The sequence below is a fragment of the Pseudorca crassidens genome, chromosome 8, assembly GCF_039906515.1.
Source record: "Pseudorca crassidens isolate mPseCra1 chromosome 8, mPseCra1.hap1, whole genome shotgun sequence".
NCBI lineage: Eukaryota > Metazoa > Chordata > Mammalia > Artiodactyla > Delphinidae > Pseudorca > Pseudorca crassidens.
Genome location: NC_090303.1, coordinates 65,564,752 through 65,592,330, shown reverse-complemented (window position 1 = coordinate 65,592,330; position 27,579 = coordinate 65,564,752). Strand labels below are relative to the sequence as shown.

Genomic DNA, 27,579 nt, shown 5'->3' with positions numbered 1-27,579 from the left:
TTACCTATGTAGAAAGCAGGTAATATATATAGATTTCTTACATTTTGAAGCAGTAGTTGGTAAATACTTCTTTCATCTTAGCACCCAATACATCCTTTCACTAAAAATCTGAAGGTAAGTAACTTATGTTTTGGACATGGACTTCTTTTTACCAATGTCAAATTACTTTTCTCTCTGTTTAGAGAAGCTAAAATTAATTAAAAGCTTTCCTTTTGTTATTTATAAATGTCATTTTAAACTGATTTTTGAAAGCTCTTCAAACATGGATTAGGGCTTGCTTTTTTAGTCATTAAAACTGATAGTTATTGCAACTTTAACCAAACCTATTTAGTAGTGTCCTAATCATGTTCTTATACATAATGAAGATAGTCTGCTATTAGTCATACAACTTATCAATACTTTCACATAATCTCTCATTAGATCCTCAGGAAACAGCATGATGTAAGAGAAGCAGGTATTAGAGATTAGTATCACATGCTAATTGAATGTTTACTAGGTGTTCTGCCCTGTTCTTAGAGGTTTGTGTGCATTTTCAGTGTTGTGAAAATTCATCCCTGTGAAATAGGTACTATTATTGCCCTCACTTTTCAGTTAAGAAAACTGAGACACAAACAGGTGGTAGTGGGATCATGTACAAGTTTCTCAACATTTCTTCACCTATCTGCCATATTCTTCTCTAAGTCCAGCTCCTTCACATGAGATTCTACCCCTTAATAGCTACTCAAGGACATTGCTCTTGAAATTCTCTATTTTTCTCTCCTGCATCTGCAGTTTTTCCTTTCTACTGGATTATTCCTGTTGGCATACAAACATGTTTTTTTCCTCTTCTTAAAAAAACAAAAACATGAAACAGTAAAACAAACAAGACCCTCTTTGATTCCACTTCCCTTCTAGCTGTTGCTTTATTTCTTTCCTGTCTTTAGTGCACAACTCCTTATAAATTATGAATATTCACTGTATCTGTACTCCTCTCCTGTTCTCTTGAATCCATTCCACTTAAGTTTTTACCCTACTCTTCCACCAAGATTGCTTTTATGAAGATCACCAGGGAGCTCCATGTTCCAGGATATAGTGGGGGAATAGAGAAATAAGTAGAATAGTATGAAAGAAGGACACTATGATTAATAACAAAAGCCTGGAAACACTCAAATATCCATATTGTAAACTTTAGTATTTCTGTGTAATGGAGCATTATGCATCTGTCAAAAAGAATGGGGAAGACATCTTTATACTGCTAAGGAGTAATCTCCAGGGCACAGTAAGTGAGAAAACAAGGTACAAAGGAGTATCTTGTACTATCTTTTATGTGAGAAAAGAAGGGAAATACAAGTGTATTTGTATTCAGGTTTGTTATGTTGTTAAAAAATGACAGAAGGGTAATTCAGAATTATAGAGAAAGAGGGTAGGGACAGAAGCTAAACCTCTTTGTACCTTGTTCTATAATTTTTACTTTGTTTCCATGTATGTTATATATAATTTTAAAAAGTTAAATAGAAAAAAATTCCTAAATGGTAACAAAACAGTTTAACAATGTCAGGATGGTGACAAAACTGTAAGAAGAATTATTCCAAGTAATTTCAAAACTGTATTTTGACTGCATATCCCTAATGGGATATATCTAAGGACGGAAAAAAGTGACAAGAAATCTTAAACCTCATCCAATATTGTTATTATTATTTGAGATTATACATAGTAGGATAAAGCATATAAATACTTTTGCTAATGGCATACGTTTGTTAATATCATTAGCACGAAAGATTTTCAGGGTGATAGAGATACAAATAAAAAACCATATACTGTTTAATTAAAATTGGAAATATGAATATATACTCAGGGTTTAAGTTTCTCTTTCTCAAAAATACATATTTTCTTGCTCTCCTCAATGAAGAATCTTAGAAATAATAGCAAGTAACAATAAGCACTCTTAGACCCCAGATTTTGTCTCTAGATGCCATTTCCCATTAAAAGGAATCAAGGCCCCTGGAACAGTGGCTGATTCCAGGCCTGGGGAAAGAAATGTGGAAGATGAACCTGGTGTGCCCGAAAGCAAGGAAGCTCTTAGAGGTCATGTCAAAGTGACATAGGATCCAACCTGAAGGGACTCCTACTGGCCAAAGATGGTGCAATTTGAGGATTAACAAAAACAACCAGGTGGCAGTACATTGAAAAACAAAATTCCACAAGCTCACAATGATACTTAAACCAAAACTTTTTGGTCACTTCTGGAGGTTGCTTGGGCACTCATTCTGAAAACTGATAAAGGGAATAAATTGAGCATTTTTGCTGTCTTTCTTGTGTAATCTAGGTAAGCAAATGGTCGATGAGGTAAAGTTCTTTTAGAAGAAGCACAGCTAATACAGAAAGAATTAGAGAATTAGAAAATATTTTCTACCCCTAATGAAATAATGGATCTAGGCAGTTGGATCTAGGTTGTTAATAAGGTGAATGTTTGATGGCAGACTTTATAAGGGATGAATTTGGCTGACAACATTTGAACCCACTGATCAAACTTAACATGACTAAAAGTAAGTCACTCAATCCAGTGTGCTAATAATATGATGCAACAGGAAGTTCTCTTGTCAAACAAAAAAGAACCTGAATTTAATCAACCCTCTAGATCTAACTTCATTATACAGAGAGTACAGGACATGCTGTACAATACCAGGAGGACATAGTCACCCAAATCCAGATTGAAACATGTTTTCTTCAACAAATAGCTAGGGAAAAATTTTAAAGAAGTGGAAGCTGTTAAAAAATTACAAGAGACATAAAAGCCCCATTCCATGTGTGAACCTTGTTTGTATTCTGATTTAGACAAACCATTCCTAAAAAGACATTTTTGAGCAAGTGGGAAAAATTGAGCTGTGCTGGATATCACATTATAAGGAATTAATATTTATTTTGTTGAATGTGGTAATATTGTGGGTAGTTGGAAAAAAAACTGTTACAGATACATTCTGTTTTTTACAGGCAAAAAGAAATATGTGGTATTTGCTTTAAAACTCTCTTCCTTGCCAAAAACAAAATGGGGGTAGGTGGGTAAATGAAACAGGAACAGCAGAATGTTGATAATTGTTGGAGCTGGATATTTGGGAATTCTTGAAGATGGTAAGGGGTTTCATTTTATTCTCTCCACTTTATGTATGTTTGAGAAGTTTCAAAGTAAAGTAAAAAAAATTCGTAAGGAAAGAACTGATAATTTTTGTACAGAATGATATGACAGAGAAGTATCTATTAAATGTTTGGGCTGGTGAAAGAATGATAGTTTATGATGACTGTAGTATTTATCAAAGAAACTTCTTTAGGTTGCAGCTGAAGTAATAAGTATATTTTGGAAACTTACAAAGCATTACATAATTCATTTGTCCAGGGATTAAGTCAGTCATTATCTACTTAGCATTTAACTTATGTTATATAATTTACTGTTTGTGCTCCACTCAATATTTATATGTATTGATTGAAGTTTCAAGACTTGTGATATGTATTTTTAAAAAAATCCTTTGTTGTATTTGGTTGTTAATATAAGAATTTTTATATGTGCATTTTAGGAATGGTACACTCAAAAATACTTCCAGGGGAAGCTAAATTATGCCTAAAAGCTAAGTATCTTGGAAGGACAACTATATCTTCCCTTGATCTTTGGTACCTAAGGACCCCTGAATCACAGATATTACTCAGTATGACTCTTTCTACCATGGTTATTTTTAATGTAAGACTTTTTTTTAGTAGCCATGTTGCATATGTAGTCTGTTTGAAGATTGTTATAGTTATTGCTTGGATTTGGCATGTTTAGTAATTGTTGATATAGCTAATATTTAACTGTTTTAATAGAATTCAACGAACATTTGCCTGTTCCTCAGTTATGAAATAGGAGGTCTTATGGGGACTCTACATAAATGCTTTTATTTAAAATACTTAATACTTGTAGTGTGAGCACTTAGCAGATTTATTTTAAGTACAGAATAAGGCAGAGATAACCAGAACATATTTCCTATTTTGGGTTGCATATGGAGATGGCACTTGAATCTCCATGCACTTGAGTTGATTTTTCTTTAGTCTTGTGTTTTTGAAAAATGTACGAAGGTATTCATGAGAATGGCAGGAATAATAAAAACAAGAATAGTTACCTAAAGCTGTAACTAAATCCAAACGGCTTTGGAATTAAAACCAATAAATTGTCCTGCAAGATGTTAGTAAAGAGTAAACTAAATCTTATGTTTACTTTTGATTAAAAATACTGACAAACAATGCAAAGCAACACTGGTGACCTTGGAATTTTATCCCATTGTTGACTGTTAATAGAAAGTCAGCCACCTTCTCATTTTAAAATCTTGAAGGTTTTTAATGACAGTCACACATGGATTGCATTATGGCTGAAAATACGAACTTCCAATTTACCTTGTTTTCCTCGTTTTAAAAATAATTTGGTAATTATCTGTATTTTATTATATCTACAGTAGATATGCTACCATATGCTGAACTTCTAATGTCTTAAGTGGAATTTGGAAAAACAAAATTCTTAATTATGTCAGTTTTCTGCTTATTTGTGCCTAAAGGGAGTTTTACTTTACCCATTGTAAGGCATCTTATTCCCAACCTTAAATTTGTATAATTAGAAAAAGTTGAATTCTTTTCTTTGTCCCATTTCTTAGTTGACAAAGGATCAGAGGTTGGTGTATTCTGGCAGACTGCTTCCCGATCACCTGCAGCTGAAAGACATTCTCAGAAAAGTAAGCTTTTCTACCACTATTTGATACCAGATACTCAGAGTGCTAGAGGAGATATGTTCTGAAGTTTTATTGATATCCAACCAGTTTAGTTTTTAGTTACTTAAGATCAACTCTTGGGTTTAGGTAACAGTTTTGTATATCCATCTGATAGCTAAATCTAAAATAGGATTATATATTTGTGTTCAGGGATTTGTTATCTTGTGTAAGAAAGCAGTACTGAGTTATCACTAAACTGTGCAGGAGTAGAGTGCTCAAGTAGTGGTGAAGGATTTTCATTGGTAATAGTCTCCTCTCTTAAATACCCTTTTGACAAAACTACGTTTTAATACAAGTTAACTTCGGTTAGGAGTTTAATTTCAGGACAGAAAATAGAATGAAGCCCAATTGGTCCATCAGTTAGCAAACTTTGAATGCTGGTACTCAGAGTTAAATATATTTGAATATAGTTTTTTTGACAGATTGAATGCTAGTTATTTTAATGGCAGCTTTTTAGCTCCTGTTTATTTGTGGAATTTATACTTTTAGAACTTTTCAAATGTTTGAGATTCTTTTTGCTTGTGAGTGTAGCAGAATTGAATATATAGCTGTTAATGTTTTGCTTTAGATCTTTGACCTAACTCAGTGTTTTCTGGATATCCCTAATCTCTCTATCCTCTCCTGTATGTTTATTGATCACCTGTGGGAAACTTTAAAAAATCTTACACTGGTATGTTCCTTCTGTTAGATAGTTGACATTTTAGTTTTGCCACTGTGACTTCTTGCTGTCATTTTCATTTTAATCACGTAGTTTCAGGTTGCCAAAGTGGTTTAATAACCTCCCTGTCTCCCTCGCTCTCTTTCCCTCTCAAAAATAGTGGAATTTGCAGCAGATTCACCCCCCCCCATTTCTTTTCTTAATAGACTTTTTTTTTTTTTTTTTTTTGCGGTTCGCGGGCCTCTCACTGTTGCGGCCTCTCCTGTTGCGGAGCACAGGCTCCGGATGCACAGGCTCAGCGGCCATGGCTCATGGGCCTAGCCGCTCCGCGGCATGTGGGATCCTCCCGGACTGGGGCACGAGCCCGTGTCTCCTGCATCGGCAGACAGACTCTCAACCACTGCACCACCAGGGAAGCCCCTAGACTTTGTTTTTTAGAGTAGTTTTAGGTTCACAGCAAAATTGAGCAGAGGGTATAGAGATTTCCCATATACCTCCTGCCTCCACACATGCACAGCTACCCCCACTAACAACATCCACGTCAGAGTGGTATAGTAGTTACAGTTGATGCCTACATTGACATCATTATCACCCCAAACCCATAGTTTCCATTAGGGTTCACTCTTGGTGGTGTACATTCTGTAGATTTTAACAAATGTAAAATGACATGTATCCACCATTATAGTATTGTACGGAATATTTCACTACCCCCCAAATCCTCTGTGCTTCACCTCTTCATTCTTTCCCTGTCTTTATCCTTAAAAACCTTTTTGCTATATGCTCTTTGAAATATATATTTATTATTTTACCCAAGTATAGCTAGAGGCTGCATATGCATACATTTAAAAAGGCTTTTGCTGCCAGAAATCATTTTCAACCAGAAGACTTAAAAGAAGAATGCCTCAGGACTTCCCTGGTGGTCCAGTGGTTAAGACTCTGCGCTTCCGCTGCAGGGGGCACGGGTTCGATCCCTGGTCTGGGAACTAAGATCCCACATGCTTTTTTTCTTTTTTTTTAATTTTGGCTGCACCATGCTGCATGTGGGATCTTAGTTCCCCAACCAGGGATTGAACGCACGCCCCCTGCATTGGAAGGTGGAGTCTTAACCACTGGACTGCCAGGGAAGTCCCTTTTCTTTCTTTTTTAAAATTGCTGAGCCATCCTTTGTTCTTCTGTGCCCCCCTTTATTCTCTTTCCTTTCTCCATCTTATTTACTTGCTTTATGCCTAACTATAAATATACTCATGAAATCGCTAAGCTAAAATGCCAATTCTAATCATTTTTAGAACATTTTCCTTCAGTCGTAGTTGTAGATTTATGGCAACACATTTGGAATATTTACAGAATATAGTTCAAATATATGCTTTATGTCTGTGCATAAGTGTTATAGATAAAAACAGTTTTTGACTTAAAAAAATAAAACACTATTGCTAAAACTAAGACAAATGAGATTATAGTGAAGTTACTTGAGTTTCTTTATCGCTGTAAGGTCTCAAATAATGAAAACATTTCACTACTCAAAGTTTGTAGGCCTAAACTTCAGTGTGGCTATCACAGTTCTGATATTAACATGCTAGATGTTTTTATACTGAAATAATAGATAGTGCTGACACAACTTTACAGCAGTGTTTGCTTCAAAACGGCTTGGTATACAAAATAATCATTTTTTTCATATAGCAATTCCTGAGTATTGAGACCATTTTCTAAGCATGGACAAAATATTGAATTCACAAGGGTCCTAATGACAGCAACTTATTACTAATAAAATGGCTGTGGTAGGAAGGAACTTAAGTTCTGAATTAAGTATTTCTGCTTAGCTACTGACATTTTTGAGCTGTGTATTTTCCAGTACTACTCTTTAAATGTAATCTTCTTTAATTTTAGCAAGATGAGTATCATATGGTTCATCTAGTATGTACTTCTCGGACTCCTCCCAGTTCTCCAAAATCCAGCACCAGTAGACAAAGTCATGAAGCATTGACATCCAGCAGCAATTCTGTGAGTTATTTTGGGCAGAGTAAATGTTGAAGTTTTCTGATTATCCTTTTTTGCCTTTAAAAACTAAGTGGAAAACAGAACAATTCGCTCTTGTGGGTTGTAAGACTGTGTTTTGAACAGCTCAAGTTAAGCATTTAAACTTCATTTTTAGAGATCCAATACACACTGTTATCCCCTGAAGCCTGTTCCCCATGAGTTATAATGTGCTATATGGCAGGTCAGTAATAGATCCAATCTTCAGGGGTTTAATTACTGAAATACTCAAAAAACAGAATTATGATATGGTTATATAATATAAACTCTAGGGCGAGTATTTCAGAAATATTTAAAGTATTTGATATAGTATATTTAATTAAGGTAGATTAAATTATTTAAACTTTAAGTTTGCTAAATCTTCTTGGTAGATTGCTTAGTCAAGAACTTTGTTTTTTAAAATGATTGCATTTGAGCCTATATTCCAACTGTGGGAGGAATAATTACTTAACCTACTCAGTTCTTTCAGACTTGAGTATTCATTTCTCCCTTCTTATTTTTCCATCTGCTTAAAACTGTTTTGGAAAATTTAAAAACTAGTTGAACTTTTCAACTTAGATATTGTCTACAAGTTTTAGAGACACCGTCTCAAATCTTTTATATTAAATTATTTTTGGTTTCGCGTAAAAGCTTTATGTGACACTTTTGGAGGTGAAAGAAAAGGACTGGATGAGTGGAAGCTTGCTTAAAACTTCCTGGGCAGGGAGCTTTTGTACTGCTAAGTGTACTTTCCTTCTTGCCAAGAATCTAGCCAAAACTTTAAGGAGGGGATGAATGGCATGGGTGATATAGATACTGCCAGTTAACTGCTTCTTTAAGAAACTACATCTTCTAGTTGCTGTATTTAATTAGCATAGCCTCAATAGTATTTTCTAGTACCAGCCATGGGAGTTTAGCTTACATTAAATTGAGATATGTTTTGTCAATAAACCTAAGGGTCTTTCTAGTTTCCTACCTTGCATAAGAAGGGACAAAACCCTGGCACTGGCATAGAGTTCTGTGTATAGTCTTTGGACACAGTTGTGTTGCTCCTCTTTTTGTTGACAAAGAACCTTCTCACTTTTCTAGTGGTTCCTCGTTCATGATTTCATGTCATTAGTATATATATTCAGTTTTTTTAAGGTGTGTTATAAAAATCTAAAAAGTATCAAAGGAGAATTAAGTTGAATTCCTCTTAATTTTTTATGGCAGATAAATTTCAGTGGGACTTGAAAATGTCTTAAAAATCTGTTCATGAAAGAGTTATCCAATAAGGCCAGAAGTAATTAGTTCTAGAGAAATTAGGCTGTGCTGCCAAATGGCTAGGCCTTTCTTCTATTAATTTTTTAATGAACACCATATTTTGATGGTCCCTTTAACAAGAAGTCATGCCAAAAAAGAACACTTTCCAGGTCATGTGCCTAACAATCAGGCTCCCTAGTAAGGTTTCTGGTGTCTGTGTGGTGTGGAATAACATCTTAAAGCTTTTGTTAGTTTTGCAAAAGACCAGTGTGTCCTTGGGCCATTTCACATGGCAGGACTAAGGAAGGTAGAGAGGCAAAAAGACATGCTGTAAATAGGAAGGCAGTACAGGTAAATGCAATTTTAGTGAACTTGGAAGGATGTTGAAATTATTTTGTACCCAGCTTTTTAAAGTGGGGAATTTATATAAAATGTAATTGTGTTTTAAATTTACATAAAACACTTGACAAACTATTTTCAAGCAGTAGCAAATTGAGGTGGTCTTCAAGAGATTATATCGTTTGTTATTGAATCTGTGAGTTACTGACATCACTGAAGCATGAGAATTTTAAAATCCTGTTTGGTATTTTGTTCATGTTGTAAAAAAACAATATTTGTTGGTGGTATCTATAAACTAATAGAATTTTACAACTGAAAGAAATCTTGAAAATCTAGTTCAATCTCATTTTTTATAGGAAAGCTGAGACTCAGGGGTTAAGTGAATTTTAAGGTTATGTTCCTTGTTAATGTCAGAGATAACACAAAATTCTAGCATGTTCCTCAATATTTTAAATGAGTATACTACTAATAGCATGTTATACAGTAGCTGTTATACAGTAGTAGTTCATAGTAACTGTTTAAGTGACACAGTTATGAGTACCATTTATCAAACACTTCCTATGTGTTAAGCATCATGAAAAGAGCTTTGTATGAATTTAATTTTCACAAATTTTGTATGCTATTTTTTTGTATATAATTACTACTCAGCCCTTTATAGTTGAGAAATGGACTAATGTGTAATTAAATGATTTTGATTTTCTAAACTCTTCAGTCTCATAAGAATTAAAATATCTACCTATTAAGCTGGGCACAGGAGTCAAATCAGTAAATTTCTAAAATTCACTCTTTGCAGAGGGATTTCATAAGTACATTTTTAGCAATGTGTCTATAATATTGTGATTGTAATGAATTAAATCTCCTTGAAAAAATAATTACATTTTTGTTTGTAGAGTTCAGATCTGTCAGGATCATCAACTCCATCATCCAGTCAAGAAACCTTGTCTTTAGCTACCAGTTCGTCCTCAGAAGGATTGAGGCAACGAACCCTTCCACAAGCACAAACCGACCCAGCACAGAGTCATCAGTTCCCATATGTAATGCAAGGGTGAGTGAAACTGATAGCTGTGGGCCTCTTAAAAATCTGTGACTCCAGACTTTCATGGTAGCCCCCTTCAGTAATCAAAGTACGTTTGAAATTTACTCATATACCTAATTATATGTTTTGAGAATTAGAGGGTTAGGTGGAGCAGTGCTTTGTTTTTTTGTTTTTTTTTTTTTGGCTGTCTCACACGGTTTGTGGGATTTTAGTTCACTGATCAGGAACTAAACCCCGGGCCCTCTGCAGTGAGAGCATGGAGTCCTAACCACTGGACCGCCAGGGAATTCCCAGGAGCAGTGCTTTTTTTTTTTTAAGTGAATGGTGTTTTGTTTTTTAATTTATTTATGGCTGTGCTGGGTCTTTGTTGCTGCACGTGGGCTTTTCTCTAGTTTAGGCTAGCGGGTGCTACTCTTCGTTGCAGTGCACGGGCTTCTCATTGCGGTGGCTTCTCTTTTTGTGGAGCACGGACTCTAGGCGTGAGGGCTCAGTAGTTGTGGCCCGCAGGCTCTAGAGTGCAGGCTTAGTAGATGTAGCGCACGGGCTTAGTTGTTCTGCGGCACGTGGGATCTTCCCGGACTCGGGCTCAAACCCATGTCCCCTGCGTTGGCAGGCAGATTCTTAACCACTGCACCACCAGGGAAGCCCAGGAGCAGTGCTTTTGAAAGCTGGTTGTACATTAGAATTGTCTAGGGCAGTACTTTTCAGTCTTTAATGTTAGTGCTAATCACCTGGGGATCTTATTAAGATGCTGGTTCTGATTCAGTAGGTCTTATGGGGCCTGAGATTCTGTATTTCCAGCAAGCTCCCCTGTGATGCTGATGCTTCTGATGCTTAGAACATACTTTGAATAACAAGGATCTAAGTAACTAAAATTTTTGTTTTTACTCAGTCTCACTATAGGTCTATGCAAATTAGTCTTCTGGGGAGCAGATGGGTGAATAAGAGTGTTCTTGGAAGAGTATAGGGCCCAGTAATATGCTTTTAAAAACTTCCACTGGTGTTTATGATCAGTAAGGTAACAACTGAGGTAGAATAAAACTGTGATGTATTATGAAGATATGCTAACCATTGCATGTTATCCAGAGTCTTTCTTGGAGGAGTTTACTCAAGAAGCTTGCTATGGCTACCTTATATTTAGCAATTACAGCAGGCCTCTTGGGTTAGGCAGTTCCAGGGGGGAATGCAGTCGACAGCCACAGCATATCTTTCAGACAGCTCAGAAAGGAGGATCTTGGAGAATACAGTTTAGACCTGGGTTATGTCTGAAACCAGAGTACTTTTGAAGTAAAGGAAACATGAATAATAGGTAACGATAGTTGTTTTGTGTTGCATATCATGCTGTGGGACTGCAGTGTGTGACAGTGCTCCAGATCCATGATGGTGAGGCTGGAAATAAGGAAATGGCTAGGACTCCTCAGAATGGTAGTAAGTGATATAACCAAGGAGTAGCCACTGATTGTTATGCCAAACAGGATGTAATAACATATAGGTACTTTCTACTTAGAACTTTAAACTTAATTCAGTTCTTAATGCAGAAAAACAAAGCGGAGTATATAGCAAAATATTTAAAAGACTCATCTGTCTCATATTCTTGAGTTTTTCTTCTAAAAATAAGTGTTTAGATTAGGCTGATTGTAGACTTTTATGAAGCATCCTATGAAACTATCAATATTTTTGTTTTCAGAAAATGATTATTACAAAGCAAAATTTAGTTATTTATAAAAAACAGTGTTGTCACGGTTTACATTATAGAATAATGGCTTAAAATACTTTCTGTCTTATGACAGTGATTCCTTTCCTGTCTTTTTTGCAGAGTAAGACAGTTCAGTTCCTCTTAATTTATACAGAGTGATTTTACTAATATTTTACCAAATACGGTGGTAGTGATAGAAAGTGAGAAAATTATGGATATAATAAACCTGGAAGAATATGTAATGACATGTTAATAATAGTTATCTCTGCACAATAAGATTTTTAACTCTCTGCACAATAAGATTTTTAACTCTTTCTCATACTTACAGTGAATATATTTTGTAATAAACAAAATAAAGTATGTAAAGTTGCATATCTTCAGAATAAGACCATGGTTATCTTGGGAAAAGATTAATAATTTCTTTAGGCTGTTGAGAAAATCAACAAACTTTGGAGACAAAGGCATTTAGCTCTTAGAAGTATATAAAACAGATTAGAAAAATCTGAAATAGTGTTTATTTTGCTAAAAATGAGTATTAAGATGATAAGCAATAAAATCCTTAAAGATTTGAGCTTCACTTAGGGAATCTATTACTAGATGAATAATGTTTTAAATCAGGAGGGCAGTATAGCTTAGCGGATGTACAGATTCAGGAGCCAGCCTGCCTTGGTTTGAATCCTGGCCCTAACCACTGACTAACTTGGGCAAGTCTCTTCTCTACTTTGTTTCAGTTTGCTCATGATCTGGAGATAACGGTACTTATCATACAGGATTTCTGTGTGGATTAAGAGTTCATGTATGTAAAGTGTTTACTGATGTGTTAGCAGTTATTTATAAATTCATTCATATTTATAAATGAATGTTGTACATTCATTCAGCAAACAGATTTATAGTCATCTGTGAGTCTGATACACTGAACATTTGAATGAATGCCAGTGCTAGGTGCTGGAAAATGAATCTATATTTGGAAAGAGCACTTTGTGATTTACAAAACAATTTAAGTGAAAGTTCAGTAAATAGGTTATTCAGTTCAACAATGAACGTGATTTAATTTCGTCTTATAGTTGTAATTTTTTACTAATGAAGACTTTACATCTGTCCTTAAGTAAATTTTATTGAACATAGCCTTAGCCTTAAATGTACAAGAGCAGTAATTTAGTGACCTTGAAGAATTCACCAACAAAATATAATCTCTGCACACCTTTTTTAGACTTCAGTACAGCTTATGTTTAACTAGTCACATGTGTTTTCCACCATGTAGGTCTCAATCTTTAGTGAACTTGTTAAAATTGCTAAATTGTGATCCCTACTCCCTGAGTTTTTGAATCACTAGGTTTAGGGTAGTGCTTAGGAATCTGCCAACTTAACAGCATTCTGGGAACCTCACTTTTTAAGAAGCTCTAATGCAGGTGATAATTTGCCCATCAAGATCCTGAGGAAACATGAGAAGACCAAACAGTACATGTATATCACCACATTGGCTATCCATTTATAATGTCACATTTATAAATCTTGACTGACTATTTTGGACTCAGTGTGCTGTGCTGTCATATTTATTTAACTCCAAAAACTGCTGACTGGTTTATAGAATACCCACTGTTATGTACACTCAATTTCCCCCCCGAAATAGTAACAACCTTGTTTTATAATTACTAAAACTGAAAACCTACTCATTGTACCCTTCTGTGTTATCCGATTTTTTAATAGTAAAAATCGCTTATAACCCACCACCCAGAAATAACTGTTGCTAACATTTTTGTAGTTTCCTTCCAAATAATTTTCTAAGTATGCTTTTTAAATAGAAATATCATATACTATTTTATTTTATAAACCATTTAAAAAAGCATAGTGTAGCCTGGACATAGTTCCAGATCAAATATAAATCTACAACATTCAAAGTCTGTATTAGCAATAAGTTTAGCCAAGGAGGTGAAAGAGCCATGCACTGAAAAGTATAAGACAATGATGAAAGAAATTGAAGACACAAATAAATGGAAAGATATTCCATGCTCATGGATTAGAAGAATTAGTGTTGTTAAAATGTCCATACTACTCAAAGCAATCTGTAGATTCAGTCAATCCCTATCATTATTCCAAATGATATTTTTCACAGAAATAAAACAAACAATCCTAAAGTTTGTGTGGAACCACAAAAGACCTCAAATAGCCAAAGCAATCTTGAGAAAGAAGAGCAAAGCTAAAGGCATCACACTCCCTGATTTCAAACTATACTATAAAGTAACAGTAATTAAAACAATATGGTATTGGCATAAAAACAGACACATAGATCAATGGAACAGAATAGAGAACCCAGAAATAAACCCATACATATATAGTCAATTAATTTATGACAAAGGAGGCAATAATATATAATGAGGAAAAGACAGTCTCTTCAATAAATGGTGTTGGTAAAACTGAACAGCCACATGCAAAAGAGTGAATCTAGACTACTATTTTATACCATACTTAAAAATTAACTCAAAATGGGAATTCCTTGGCAGTCCAGTGGTTAGGACTCCGTGCTTCCACTGCCAAGAGCACAGGTTCAATCCCTGGTTGGGGAACTAAGATCCTGCAAGCTGTGGGGCATGGCCAAAAAAAAAAAAGTTACCTCAAAATGAATTTGACTTGAATGTAAGACTTGAGATGCTTCTAGGAGCTTGACCAGGTCCTCACAGTAAATACCAGAGAGGAATTCCTTCGTGTTTCTAGCAAGCAGAGGAGAAAAGAAAATGATTTTGAAATAACGCCAGACCTTTCTGTTCTTCTTAACAAGGTCTGCCCTCAGGAGAAACAATTTTACCAGAACATCACACGCTAGGGTTTATCAGAGCCTAACCTACTTGGTGCTTCTCAGTATTCCTTCCCCTTAGGTGGACAGGATGGGCGGAGGGGATTGGAGTTGAGTGTTTCCCTTCCCCCAAGTATGGTTCTTTTTTGTCTTTAGAATTTATCCTATTACAGTTAAAATACTATGTTTTGAAGTCAGTAGAATAAATCTTCTCTGTGTGATATGCTGCAGACTTGATACACGAGTTCATTTGTTTCCGTATCTTTGAATTTTTTTTATGTCTTGTTATTTTTTCTTTAGCTTTTTTCTTAATTGCATAAAACATTTCTATGGTTCCAGTCTCAAATCTATAAAACAAGATACATTAAGAGCCCTGCTTTCGTTTTATTCCCTTTTCCTGTTCTCTCTCTCCCCATAATACGTAACTACTTTTATGACTTTTTGGTTTTGGTTTATCCTTCCACTGTTTCATAGTGAAAATTTAAGAAAGTGTGTATACACACACGTACACACAATGTGTATACACACATATAAATATATCCTTTTCATTCTAACATTAAAGATAGCATATTATACATATTCTGCACCTTGCTTTTTAACAAAATATCACATAACAGAATATACAGGAGGTCATTCTGTGGGAGGATATGGAGATTTTCATTCCTTTTTACATCTGCACACCAATTCACTGACTGCATAAATTGTGAAATCCACTCTCCTATTGATGAATATTTGAGTTATTTTCCATCTTTACTTTTACAAATAGTGTTGTAATGAATAGCTTTGTGCATATATCATTTCAGATTTTTGCCATTTATATTTAGGATAGACTCCTAGAAGTAGAAGTAGGTCAAAGTAGATAGATCAGAGAATAAATGCCTTCATAGGACTGGAATTAAAAACAGGTGACGTAAGCATGCTGATAAGTGCTATGATAAGGTTCTCTCTTTTCAATCATGAGCTACTGTCCTTGTTTTCAGTTTCTCTCTGTTATTAGGGGAAAGGAGGCCGGGAGTGGGAGTAGGCTGAGTGTGTGGTTCCTAAGAGGGATGAGTACGTACAAAGGCTTAAAAGGGCAGACATGTGAAAATTTTTTCCATATTTCATATTTCTTTAAGCAATTCTCAGGAGCAGAATTACTTGGGCAGTTGAGTATAAGTGAACATTTTTAAAGGTATTTAATTTTATGAAATTGTTTTAAAGCCTTATTCCAATTTATCCTCCTGGCGATGAAAGAGTTGGGTTTCACTTATACCCCTTGCCAACACTGGACATTGGCAGATAAAAAATCCCTATCTTTATTTTATTTGCATTTATTTGGTGTCCTAATGATTATTTCAATTTCTATGAGTTCTTTATATAGAAAAGATATTAACTAATATTTATTGTAAACATTTTTTTCTAAGCTCAGTATCTTTAAATTTTATGTTGTCAAATACGTTATCTTTTTTGTGCTTTCTTCTATTGTTTATAAGTTAGGAAAGTCTTCCTCCTTCCATAGTTTTGGTAAATAGTCAATTCTAATTGCATCTAGATTTTCTGTGGTTTAACTCAATACTTTATTTTAGTCTACTTGAAACTCATTTGAATATGGAATGAGGTGAACCTTTAAACTCCCTTCCCCCAACCACCAATTTGGTCATCACTTTTCCCAGCTCCAAATAATAATTCTCTATTGTGTTATTTAATGATGCATCCTCTAGAATATATTAAATTCTTATGTAATATGTTTCACTACTCTATTATTATGTGCTTTAACAGTAACTTTATAATTTCATATCAAATAAACTCTTTTTTCTTGTTTTCTGTAGAGTACCAAATATATAACATCTTGTCTGAAGGATAATTAACACAATGGAAAATTGTAGTATACCAACCTGGGCCTGGAATGTACCTTAGCAATTATACAGTCCACTAGTTTTTAACTTATTGGTGAGAAAGGGAAGAAGCATATGGGAATCATCTAGGGGAATTTATTAATTTATTTTCTTGACAACATAGTTTCAGTAATCACATTTATGTTTTTGGCTGCAGGAAGGTGAGGTGGGAAGCTATAGTAATTTTTTCTAAGTGATTGTTAGAGGCCTTTTCTTCCCTTGACCTTTAAAAACAGTGACAAAGTCCAGCCTTCACATTTAACAGTTGAAGTAATGGACTTGTGTGAGGTTATATTTCCTCTTAGTGGTAGAGATCGGTTGAGTTCTACTTTTAGGGGGATGAGTTTTTTCTTAGTTGGAAATACTAAGAAAATTTAAATATATACCTAGATACTGACTAATATTATGGCCAATACTTGATTTAGATAGTTTTCATTTTGCTCAGAGGCATCAGTTCACTGGGGGAAATGCTAACAGCATTTATACAAATGCCAAAACATTTATATAAATGTTTTATAATACGTCTCTGCTCCAGTGGTATGGCTTTCTCTCCAGATTTGATCACTAATTGATATCTTTTTAAATGTATAGGTGGGGTAAGATTCTTTTCCTCTTCTTATACAGGACTTGTTTATCAAGAGCTGGGAGGAACTCTCATGGAGGATTCTCTGCTTTTCCTTCTTCATTCAGTATGTGGGAAGGCTTGGGAAGTAGTGGGGAGGGCTGCATTCAGGAGGCAGGAGGATCTTCTGAGGATGGGAGCCACTGTATGGCTCCTATTATTCCTCCAAGGATGAGGAAATTTCAGGTTACATGCAGCAGAGTTGATGCCTTAATCTAGCACCAAGTTGCCTTTAGTACAGTTTGTTGATAAGTCTTAGCCTCCCAAGCTCTTCTAAATTAGGTTTCTATAATCAATTTTTACTAATTGTATGTTAACATTCTTTAGAATATAAAATTAAAGTTCATGAATTTGTTAATTATTCTTGTCTCACTCTGGATAGATCAAACTAATATTAGCTAAGATAAAATTCAAGTAATAGGAAGAAAAGGAGAGTTACAAAATTCACAAATTCTGCATTTACTTATATGTTTATCCCTGTAGTTGTCTTGAGGTATGCGAATTTCTGCAAACCTCACATTACACACTTTGAAGTCATATTCAGAGTTAGTGGTAGGGGAGAGTAAAAATAAAAACAACTAACATTTACTGAGTACGGACTAGCAACCCTGTGAGGAAGATTCTATTATTAGCCCCATTTTAGAGATGAGGAAACTGAGGCATAGAAAAGTTAAATGTGGGCTTCCCTGGTGGCACAGTGGTTGAGGGTCCGTCTGCTGATGCAGGGGACACGGGTTCGTGCCCCGGTCCGGGATGATCCCACATGCCGTGGAGCGGCTGGGACCGTGAGCCATGGCCGCTGAGCCTGTGCGTCTGGAGCCTGTGCTCCGCAACTGGAGAGGCCACAACAGTGAGAGGCCCACGTACCACCAAAAAAAAAAAAAAAAAAAAAGAAAAAAAGAAAAGTTAAATGTGACCACCCACAAATTTTACTGAATTAATAGAATTTTAATCTACTTTAGGAATGCATGTATAAATATGTCTGCTAATCTTGGTTATTTAACTAAAAAATATTTTACAGATTTTAATAATGTTCATTTTTTATTTTACAGTTGATAGGTGGTATGTTTTAAATAATATTTTATTACTAATGTAAAATATCCTTTTGCTAATTCCCCCAAATTTAGGGTTTTGGTTCTCAAGAAGAATGTACTAAAAATGTAATGAAAGTATTTTTTGACTTCTGTGCTGAAATGAGAAGATAGCAGATGTTTAATCTGGCTGCACATTTGCTTTATTTTTCCATTAAAATTGGGCTGTGATGTTACTTGTTCTGTATACTTGGGGTCAGGGTCATCTTACATAAGCTATAATGTCTTACTTGAGGAATGCTGAAAATAAGTATTTTTCATTAAGATTTAATACGTTTGTCAATGGATTACTTGTAGTTCAGAAATAAAAATGTAGAGAAATGCTTTCAACTTCTTCTGGAGCATTAAAAGACATTTCTTTATTACTCGATTTTAGAAATGTAGACAACCAGCTTCCTGGGCAGGCTGTTCCGGCTGGATTCCCTGTGTATCCCGCTTTCAGCCCGCTGCAGATGCTATGGTGGCAACAGATGTATGCGCATCAGTATTATATGCAATAGTAAGTTAATTTGAGTTTATTTTTTTACTCATTGTGGTGTTTGCTTTATTTTCTTTCTGATTCTAAGTAAGTTGATTTGGGATTTCATTTACTGATGTGTTTCATTGGTTTTTAAAAATTATTTTAAAGTATTTGGCTAAAGGAAAAAGGGTTCACATCCTGTTCACATCAACTAAACCTATTCTTTGCTTCTCTCTCTCTCCCCTAATTATATTTAGCAGTATTCAGGTGCTTTTTTTAATAGAACATTTTATCTATTTAAGAGGAGAAAACTTAGGAAAGTTTCACTGGAAGGCAGCAAATCTACGTGAAGGTAGGATGTCGAATAAAAAAGGGAATAGAAAGAACCATATGCCAGGGAGGCTTATATTGATGTAGGGCTCAGTTGTGGCTAATATGCTCTCTGGACTGTTGGTATTTTAGTAACTCTTGCTTCTGATCAGCATGGAACAATCTTAGTACCAAATACAGTTTCTCGGTTTTCTTTCTTCTGGACTTCCTGTGTGTTCATTTAACATTTCTAGCTTCTCTTTAATGTTTTCCTGTCCTTGTTTCTGTGATTCTGTCATCCTCTTCATTCTTTTTCTCTTTCTGATCACTCATTTTGTGTCCTTTGTTTTTTCCCTTTTTCTAAATGGTAACATTTCTTGTTCAGTTAGGTATTTGTATACCTACCATGTGCCTTGTGATAGTCTGGTAGGGAAGATAGGATTCAGTCCTGGGCCAGTCATCTTGGATTTCCTTTTTCCATGGCCTTAGTTGTTAGCTCTCTGTGATGACTCCCATTCTTCATCTTCTGTGCCTCCTCTTGTGTCTCCACTTAATTGTTGGAGATTTCCATAGAGAAATTTGCCTTTCCCTTAAATGCAGCATGTCTGAAATTTAACTGCACCATCCCCTTAAGTGCATTTTCCTTCTTGACTTCCTTGTCAGTGATACTGTCTCTTCTTAATCATCCTCCAAGCTCTTAGCCTTAGTCAGCTTTGATTCTGGCTTCTGTTATCCCTGAATCCAGCAACTTACCAAGATGAGTTAGTATGTTGTTTCTAGCTTCCGTCCTTCCCTATATCTTACTTTCAATATTTTGTGAAGATCTTTTCTAATGTTAGACCCACTTTACTGCAATCACTTTTTCTCCTTTTAGGCTCTTCACTATATTTCATTGTACTACTGCCAGGTTAATTTGCGTAACACATAATTGAGTCTGTCATTCTCCATCCCCTAAAACATCTGATGGCTCTCTTGCCTACAGTGTGAAGTCTGTATCCTTATCCTTCCTCTAGACCTTACCCCAGGAAGCTACCTGCTTTATTAACTTCATATCCTAATGCTCTCCTGTATAACCCCTTGGCTACAGGAAGGCTCTTTATACCTTACCTGTCGCCATAGTAATGGTTATCATTTGAGTGACTGCTTTGTCCTTAGTACTCCACTAGATGCTTTGCACCCCTTGTCTTGTTTATAACCTCGAAAGAACTGTGTAAGATAAGTGGGGCTTATCGTAGTTTGCTACTGAATCATATAACCTTATGTACATCATTTAACTTCTGAGCCTCAAGTTTTCACATTTAATGAAATAACTCACCTATGAATCAGAATGTCCATGAGATAGGAAGTGTTTTGGAAATGAAAGACCCCTCTACATATACAATGTATTAGATAACTGGCTTAAATATAGGCTTTTGTACCCTAGAAAACTTCTATTTTATATTGCTATCTTGATTTTAAAACTTTATTGTAGAAAAATTTCAACATATAAAAAGATAGAAGAGTGAAATGAATCCGTGTTCTCATCACCCAGCTTTTCAACATTTATCAATTCATGACAGTCTGGTTCTACAACTTTCCCCCCTTTGCTAAATAATTTAAAGCAAATTTCAGATATATTATCATTTTACCGGGAGTCTTTTAAAGGAAAATTTATTCTGACTTTTAAGCAATCAAATTATAAGCAAACTTTAGGACCACAGTTCTTCATAACTTGATAAGGACCTACACCAGTGTTCTCCAGATGGAGTTCCCAAAAGTCAGGATTGGGGTTGAGGGATTGTTACCTGGATCTCGTTAATATTTTAAAATACTAATACAAATCATTTATCACTTAGAGTGGACACACAGGGTAATGATTAATGTCCTTTTTTTTTTTTTTTTTTTGTGGTACACGGGCCTCTCACTGTTGTGGCCTCTCCCGTTGCGGAGCACAGGCTCCATATGCGCAGGCTCAGCGGCCATGGCTCACGGGCCCAGCCGCTCCGCAGCATGTGGGATCTTCCCGGACCGGGGCACGAACCCACGTCCCCTGCATCGGCAGACGGATTCTCAACCACTGTGCCACCAGGGAAGCCCTGATTAATGTACTTTTTTAGACAAATCTTTCAAAACACGGGTCTAAGGAACAGGTGGTGTGGGGGTCATTTATCCTCTGTAGAAGAGCAAAAGAGGCCATTAGTGAAAAGTTTTGGAAAAAGATCTGGTCATTACCTTATAATTTAGTGAAAGAGAGAAACAGTAGTGATCACATGGCTGTTCTTATCTCTTCCACCTCTCCCCTGCTAACCTAGACTACCAGGCTGGGAGAACATCCTTTCCTGAGCTACTCCTGCCATCCATGTTGGCTCCACTTTTCCACTGGGAGTTAGGCTTACCTAGGAAATGAGGTGCGGGAGTTGTGATATTCTATATTAGGTTTATGACAAATACATATGACTACCCAGGAAGTTTTGAAAAATATAGTATATAAATGTTTGGGTTTTTTTTAATATTTATTTTGGTGAATATTTCAGTCAAGCTGCAGTTTCAGCTCAGGCCACATCAAATGCCAACCCAGCCCAGCCTGCTGCTTCACAGCCTCTAAATCTGGCACACGTTCCCGGAGAAGAACCCCCACCAGCTCCAAACCTAGTGGCCCAAGAAAATCGACCCATGAATGAGAATGTTCAAATGAATGCACAGGGAGGTCCAGTGCTAAACGAAGAAGACTTCAATCGAGACTGGCTAGACTGGATGTACACGTTCTCACGAGCTGCAATTCTCCTTAGCATTGTGTACTTCTATTCTTCTTTTAGTCGGTTTATCATGGTAATGGGAGCCATGCTACTGGTTTATTTGTGAGTGATGTTCATTCACTTTGTGTGGTTTCTTTTAATTACTTTCTAAAACTGTTCAGCACGGAATCTGGCATGTGGTAGTCTGTTGTGAATGCTGAGTCAAGGAATATCAATGTTGGCCTTCAGATATCTGGCATCAGAAGCAAAGCAGGTTATGTAACGTAAGAACATTTATCAGAATTGTCTAGAAGCAGATTTTTTCCTTTACTGTCTTTTATAAAAATTGTTAGTTCAGTTAGACATGCTCTATCAATTATTTAAAACTTGAGGTGTGTATGATGCACTCTTGCAGAGGATATGCTTTTTAATTAATTATAGTTATCAATAGTAAGTCCTATAGGTATAGGTCAGATTTTTTTTCATAAGCAGACTAACTGTCCCTTGCCCCCCCTTTTTCCCAAGAGGCAAACAAATATCTAGTTGAATTTCATTTTGAAAAATACCAAAAAATGATTTTATGACTCCTGACTTGTCTTAATATCTAGCATAGAGTCAGTTAAGCTCATGATAAACTTTAGACTTAAATTGATTCCTGTTTTCCTGTCACTGCTTTGAGAGGGGTAGTTCTTGGCCTGAAGTAGAGGAGATTTGGTCTTTTCATTTATCATAGTTCTAATCATTTTTCTCTTGTAGGACACTAATGTTTGATAGTGTTACAAATAAAAACAGTTGTGACTTATTTTCTTTTCTCTTTATTTTACTGAGCAGACACCAAGCTGGATGGTTTCCTTTTAGGCAAGAAGGAGGTCAGCAACAGGCTCCCAACAATAATGCCGAAGTCAACAATGATGTGCAGAATGCAAACAATCTAGAACTTGAAGAAATGGTATGCTAATGAGGTTTTCATATACTTTAAATATAGATGTTTCTTCAGCACTGTATGAGATCAACATAATAAAAGACTCTTGGGGTATTCCATAGTATTGAAGGAAAGTTAACATGTAAATGTGTGGTTTCATCTAGGAGAACTTATAATACTGTCAGTCATATATTAGAATTAAGTGGAAAGAACTAATATCATTCTTCCCAAAAATAGTCTAAAAAGAAAATTATGCACACAGTGAGAATTTATTATATTAAACTGGCAGTTATCCCTTTGAACTTGAACGAGGAATTTATCAATTTTGGATTTAATGAAGATTTCTAATGACCATGAAGTTCCACTTCCTTATTATATGCTCATATTCCTCCTTTGGGAAGAATTTAGCTCTCTCCTTTTCTGTCATGAGTTAATGGTAGCTGTTCAGATCACTTAGGAACATGTTTCTTCTTTTGTTTGAAAGGAGCGTCTTATGGATGATGGGCTTGAAGATGAGAGTGGAGAAGATGCAGGTGAAGATGCCAGTGCAATTCAAAGGCCTGGATTAATGGCATCAGCTTGGTCTTTTATCACCACCTTCTTTACTTCACTAATACCAGAGGGGCCTCCCCAGGTTGCCAATTAGACCTGAAAAACTGTGCCAGTTGCAAAGGAGGGTCTGAATTTAGGAAAGTGTTCTAAATAACAGTGCAATTTCAAAAAAATTTATTACTTTCTTTTCATCATCATGTATAGAGGTGTTTTTTTTCTTTAAGCTTCTCATGCATATGAATATTTTAAGCACAAATGGACTACTAAATGTGTGATTTTTTTTAAAGATCTTAACAGAACATAGCATAATATTGGTCTTCCAGGTTTTATTAATTTCAATTATGTATATTATACCAAGACAGACCTGTTTGTGTGTCTTCTTTAAAGAGCTGCTTCACATATAAATGTCTAGCTAATATCTCAGCCCTTCAATGTATAATTTGAATACATATATCTATTTTCTGTGAATTATCCTGAAAGTTTTAAACAGAATGACCTCATAGTTTTTAACAAAGAATATTATTTACCTAAAATGTGCTAGTAGCATCTTGCCCAGCCATAAAGCAATAAACTTCTCAATAATCTTAATTTTGACATTTGAATAAATGGAAACTTTCTATTTTAAGGGCATATCCCATCGATTGGAATTAGTACCTTAAAAAAAAAAGGCAGCTCTTCAATGGAATTAATAGTGATATAAAATGTTTGATATAGGCAGTACTTTTATAAAATAAGATTCTGGAAATTGCTCCCTGTAATTTTTTAAAATAAAAGGTCAATTATGGTAAACTGTCTTATGGGCTATTTATTCAAACTCTTCCATAATGTACCCATTACATGCAAAAATCTATGTAAATTTCAGTAATTTTTTGGGTTGCTAAAGTCTTCAAGGTCATTTTCACCTCTTTCCATTCCAGATGGGTATCTTCTAGTTCTCAGGTAGCCTGAAACCTTATTAGTTTATTTAAAAATCCCTGTGAAAGTTAATTCAGTATTTCTTAAGAAAGGAGTAAGTCTCTTATAGGGTAGCTTAAAATTGAATAAATGAGGATAGGAGAGCTTACTATGGAAGAACTTTTATCTCACATGATATGTATTTTAAAGTAATATATGGTACTGGTACAGTAATATATGATTAGATAATGGAACAAAATATAAAATTAAGAAGACTCCATGAATTATTCTCTAAGTTTTTTACTTCCAGTGTTAAAGGTGACATTTCAAGGGTAACTGGTTAACCCTTTGAAAAGTAAAATTAGGTTTCTGTTTATAGATGTCAGTCAAAACATCATGATTGAATACGAGCAGTTCAACCATGAAATTACTAATAAAAAATATAGATGAATACTTATATAATATTGGGAGGAGAAAATACCTTTATGGCAGAATCCCTAAAAGAAAAGGTTGCTTATGTATATAATGTTTTGACATATAATTAAAAGGCAAACAGTTAGGAAAAAAATATTAAAAAGGTAATAAGCAAGTCTTAAATTTAGCTTAAAAAAAAGACAAAATCCCAGTAGGAAATGGGCAAGGGCAATCTCTTAGCTTGGGCTGCTATGCTAAATTACTGCAGGCTGGGGGCTTAAACAACAAGCATTTATTTTCCACAGTTCTGGAGGCTGAGAAATCCGAGACCAAGGTGCTGGCAGATTTAGTATCTGGTGAAGGCCTTCTTCCTGGCTTGTAGATGGCTGTCTTCATGTGTCCTTCATGGCAGAGAGTCGAAGCAAGCTCTCTGCTGTCTCTTTTTACAAGGGCTCCAGCTCTGTTCACGAAGGGTCTGCCCTCATGCCCTAATTATCTCCCAAAGCTTCACCTCCTAATTGGGGGGTTAGGATTTCAACATATGAATTTCGGGGGGACACAAGCGTTAAGTCCATAACAGGTACGAACATGGGCAATAAACGTGAAAAAAAATGTAATGTGGACAAGATAAAACTAACAAATTGCTGACATAATAATATTCAGTGTTGGTGAAGGTACAGAGGAATGTAAAATACTACACAGCCTTTCCAGCAAGTATCAGATTTTCAAAATGTGCACATAATTGCTGTTATCCTGTTGGTCGTAAAATAAAATCAGACTCCTACAAATGGCTTTACGACATCCTGAAAGGTTGAGTCCTTGCAACCTCTCAATCTGTGTTTTTCCTTAATACCTCTGTTCTAGCCAGGCTGGCTTTCCAATTCCGGCACTCTCCTTCCAGCCCCAGGACATTTAAAATGACAGTTCTTTTTGTTTGGAACACAGTCCCGTCCTTCTTTGCCTTGTTACTACTTACTAATCATCAGCTCTCAGCTAATGGCCTTTGCACTTAGCACCGTTGGTAGTTTACATTTATTTCCTTATTTGTCCTACAAAACATGAGAGCTATAAGGTTGGGGAGTGAATTTATGCTCATTAGTGTGTCCCCCATACCAGAAGAGTACCCAGGAGTTAGTTCAGTACTGCATGAGGGATTGAAAATGTACACACCCTTTGAATCAGAAAAGGTTTGGAAGGGTATCATGCATGTGTGATTCAGCTTTTAAGATTTTCTTTTTTTTAAAATAAATTTATTTTTATTTATTTATTTTTGGCTGTATTGGGTCTTTGTTGCCGCGCGCAGGCTTTCTCTAGTTGTGGCGACCAGGGGCTGCTCTTCGTTGCGGTGTGCAGGCTTCTCATTGCGGTGGCTTCTTTTGTTGTGGAGCATGGGCACTAGGTGCGCAGGTTTCAGTAGTTGTGGCTCGCGGGCCTTAGAGCGCAGGCTCAGTAGTTGTGGTACACTGACTTAGTTGCTCTGTGGTATGTGGGGTCTTCCCAAACCAGGGCTCGAACCCATGTCCCCTGCACTGGCAGGCAGATTCTTAACCACTGCACCACCAGGGAAGCCCACCTTTTAAGATTTTCACTGCATTGTTTATAATAGGACTGACAGATGTTCAACAGGGTGAGCTATGGTACATTTGTACATTTGTACACTGTTTGGGTCCATAGTTAGGGATGGCTTGTTTCAGGGCTGATGCAATCATTGCATCCAGAGGGAGGGTCTGGATTTTAACCTGGGAACTAAATAAATAAACTGTCAAAGCTGGAAGAAGTGTTCCATAGGTCACATGCTAAAATAGAGCAGGCGAGTACAGTAAGAATCCAAAGATAATTATGAGATTTATCAGTCTCTTTTCTTCTGTTGGGAGTTGGACAGGGGAGAATTGGAGCCACAGAATTCATAGAGGGGAGCATTATTGTGGGAGACACCCATCTGAAGGAAATGAGCAGGTCTCTGCATCCTAATTGTAGGTTGGAGCCTAAGGAAAACGATGCTGGTCATAGACTCCCCCTCTGAAGGGCTGTGGCTAAAGGTTCTAAGAATAGTGGAATGTGTTACTCAATTTTAATTATTTTCCCTACATTGTTAATTCCCTCATGTTAGTCTTACTTTCAGTAAGTCTTTGTCAGAAACTACAGCCCAGTGTCACCTGTGTTTTAGATGTTAAGGGAGGAGCTGTGTCCACTCTGGGGCCAGATGGTTCCTAGAGGGCAGTGGTAGCTTGGAGATGGTTTCCAGATGGCAAAAGAGCAGCACAGAAGCCCAGACACTGGTCTCTAGGCTAAATGGTGACTAGCAACAACCAGGATGGGATATAAATACTTCCCAGGACTTTTCCCATTTCTTACACATCACAATAAAGACTAGACTTTCTACAGTCAAAGCAGTATGGGTGAGAGGGTTGGATTTTGTTAGCTGGGTAAAAGGAAGGAGTGATCTGAGGGCTGAAGAATTGGAGATATTTTCACTATAGTTTGATGCTACCACCCATCATTATTCTAACTAGTTTCTCTGGCTCTGGCTCATCATCACTTGAAATTTGGCTTTTCAAATTAAGGGAGAAGAGGCCATATTTGGAGTCTCATTATTTTGGGAGCCCCATGGCAGTTTTTACTTCACTGAGAAAAGACTGAGGTGTGCTGATTTGTATGTCAGCTTTCTACAAGTCTGGTGTAAATCAGACCTTAAGGCCTGTTGTATCTGGAATTGTGTTGATGCATCTGAAAAACTCCACCAGGTTCTGGAATGTGGTATTCCCAACTACCAATCTTTCCTGGGAGCCCCAATGTGACTCACCTCCCCATGTGGCATCACATGCTCTCACTGCAACCTGGGAAACTGGCTGCACGGTGGGTACAAAGCATGTTTACTGTATTTTATATCTTACACATAAACAATATTTTGGATGTTTCAGTATTTAGACATTTAAAAATACTTAATTTTTTTTTAATTTAAAAAATTGTAGGGACTTCCCTGGTGGTGCAGTGGTTAAGAATCCACCTGCCAATGCAGGGGACACGGGTTTGAGCCCTGGTCCAGGAAGATCCCACATGCCATGGAGCAACTAAGCCCATGTGCCACAACTACTGAAGCCTGCGCACCTAGAGCCCGTGCTCTGCAACAACAGAAGCCACCACAATGAGAAGCCCGCGCACCGCAACAAACAGTAGCCCCCACTC

At 36.2% G+C, this 27,579-nt stretch overlaps 1 protein-coding gene across 3 annotated transcripts in view; it reads left to right on the top strand.

Annotated features, from left to right (window-relative positions):
* The window catches only part of HERPUD2 (HERPUD family member 2), a 42,165-nt gene extending 18,291 nt beyond the window's left edge, over positions 1 to 23,874 (top strand). The window contains exons 2-9 of one of the 3 annotated variants that reach the window (XM_067746704.1): positions 3,549 to 3,709; positions 4,653 to 4,730; positions 7,309 to 7,422; positions 9,906 to 10,060; positions 18,505 to 18,627; positions 21,411 to 21,671; positions 22,443 to 22,560; positions 23,018 to 23,874. In XM_067746704.1, the coding sequence (XP_067602805.1) occupies positions 3,551 to 3,709; positions 4,653 to 4,730; positions 7,309 to 7,422; positions 9,906 to 10,060; positions 18,505 to 18,627; positions 21,411 to 21,671; positions 22,443 to 22,560; positions 23,018 to 23,179 (1,170 nt within the window). In that variant the 5' untranslated portion in view covers positions 3,549 to 3,550 and the 3' untranslated portion in view covers positions 23,180 to 23,874. Of the gene's footprint in view, positions 1 to 3,548; positions 3,710 to 4,652; positions 4,731 to 7,308; positions 7,423 to 9,905; positions 10,061 to 18,504; positions 18,628 to 21,410; positions 21,735 to 22,442; positions 22,561 to 23,017 lie in introns of all 3 variants that reach the window. The other 2 variants (XM_067746701.1, XM_067746703.1) reach the window with 2 other exon arrangements.
* The last annotated feature ends 3,705 nt before the right edge of the window (positions 23,875 to 27,579 follow it).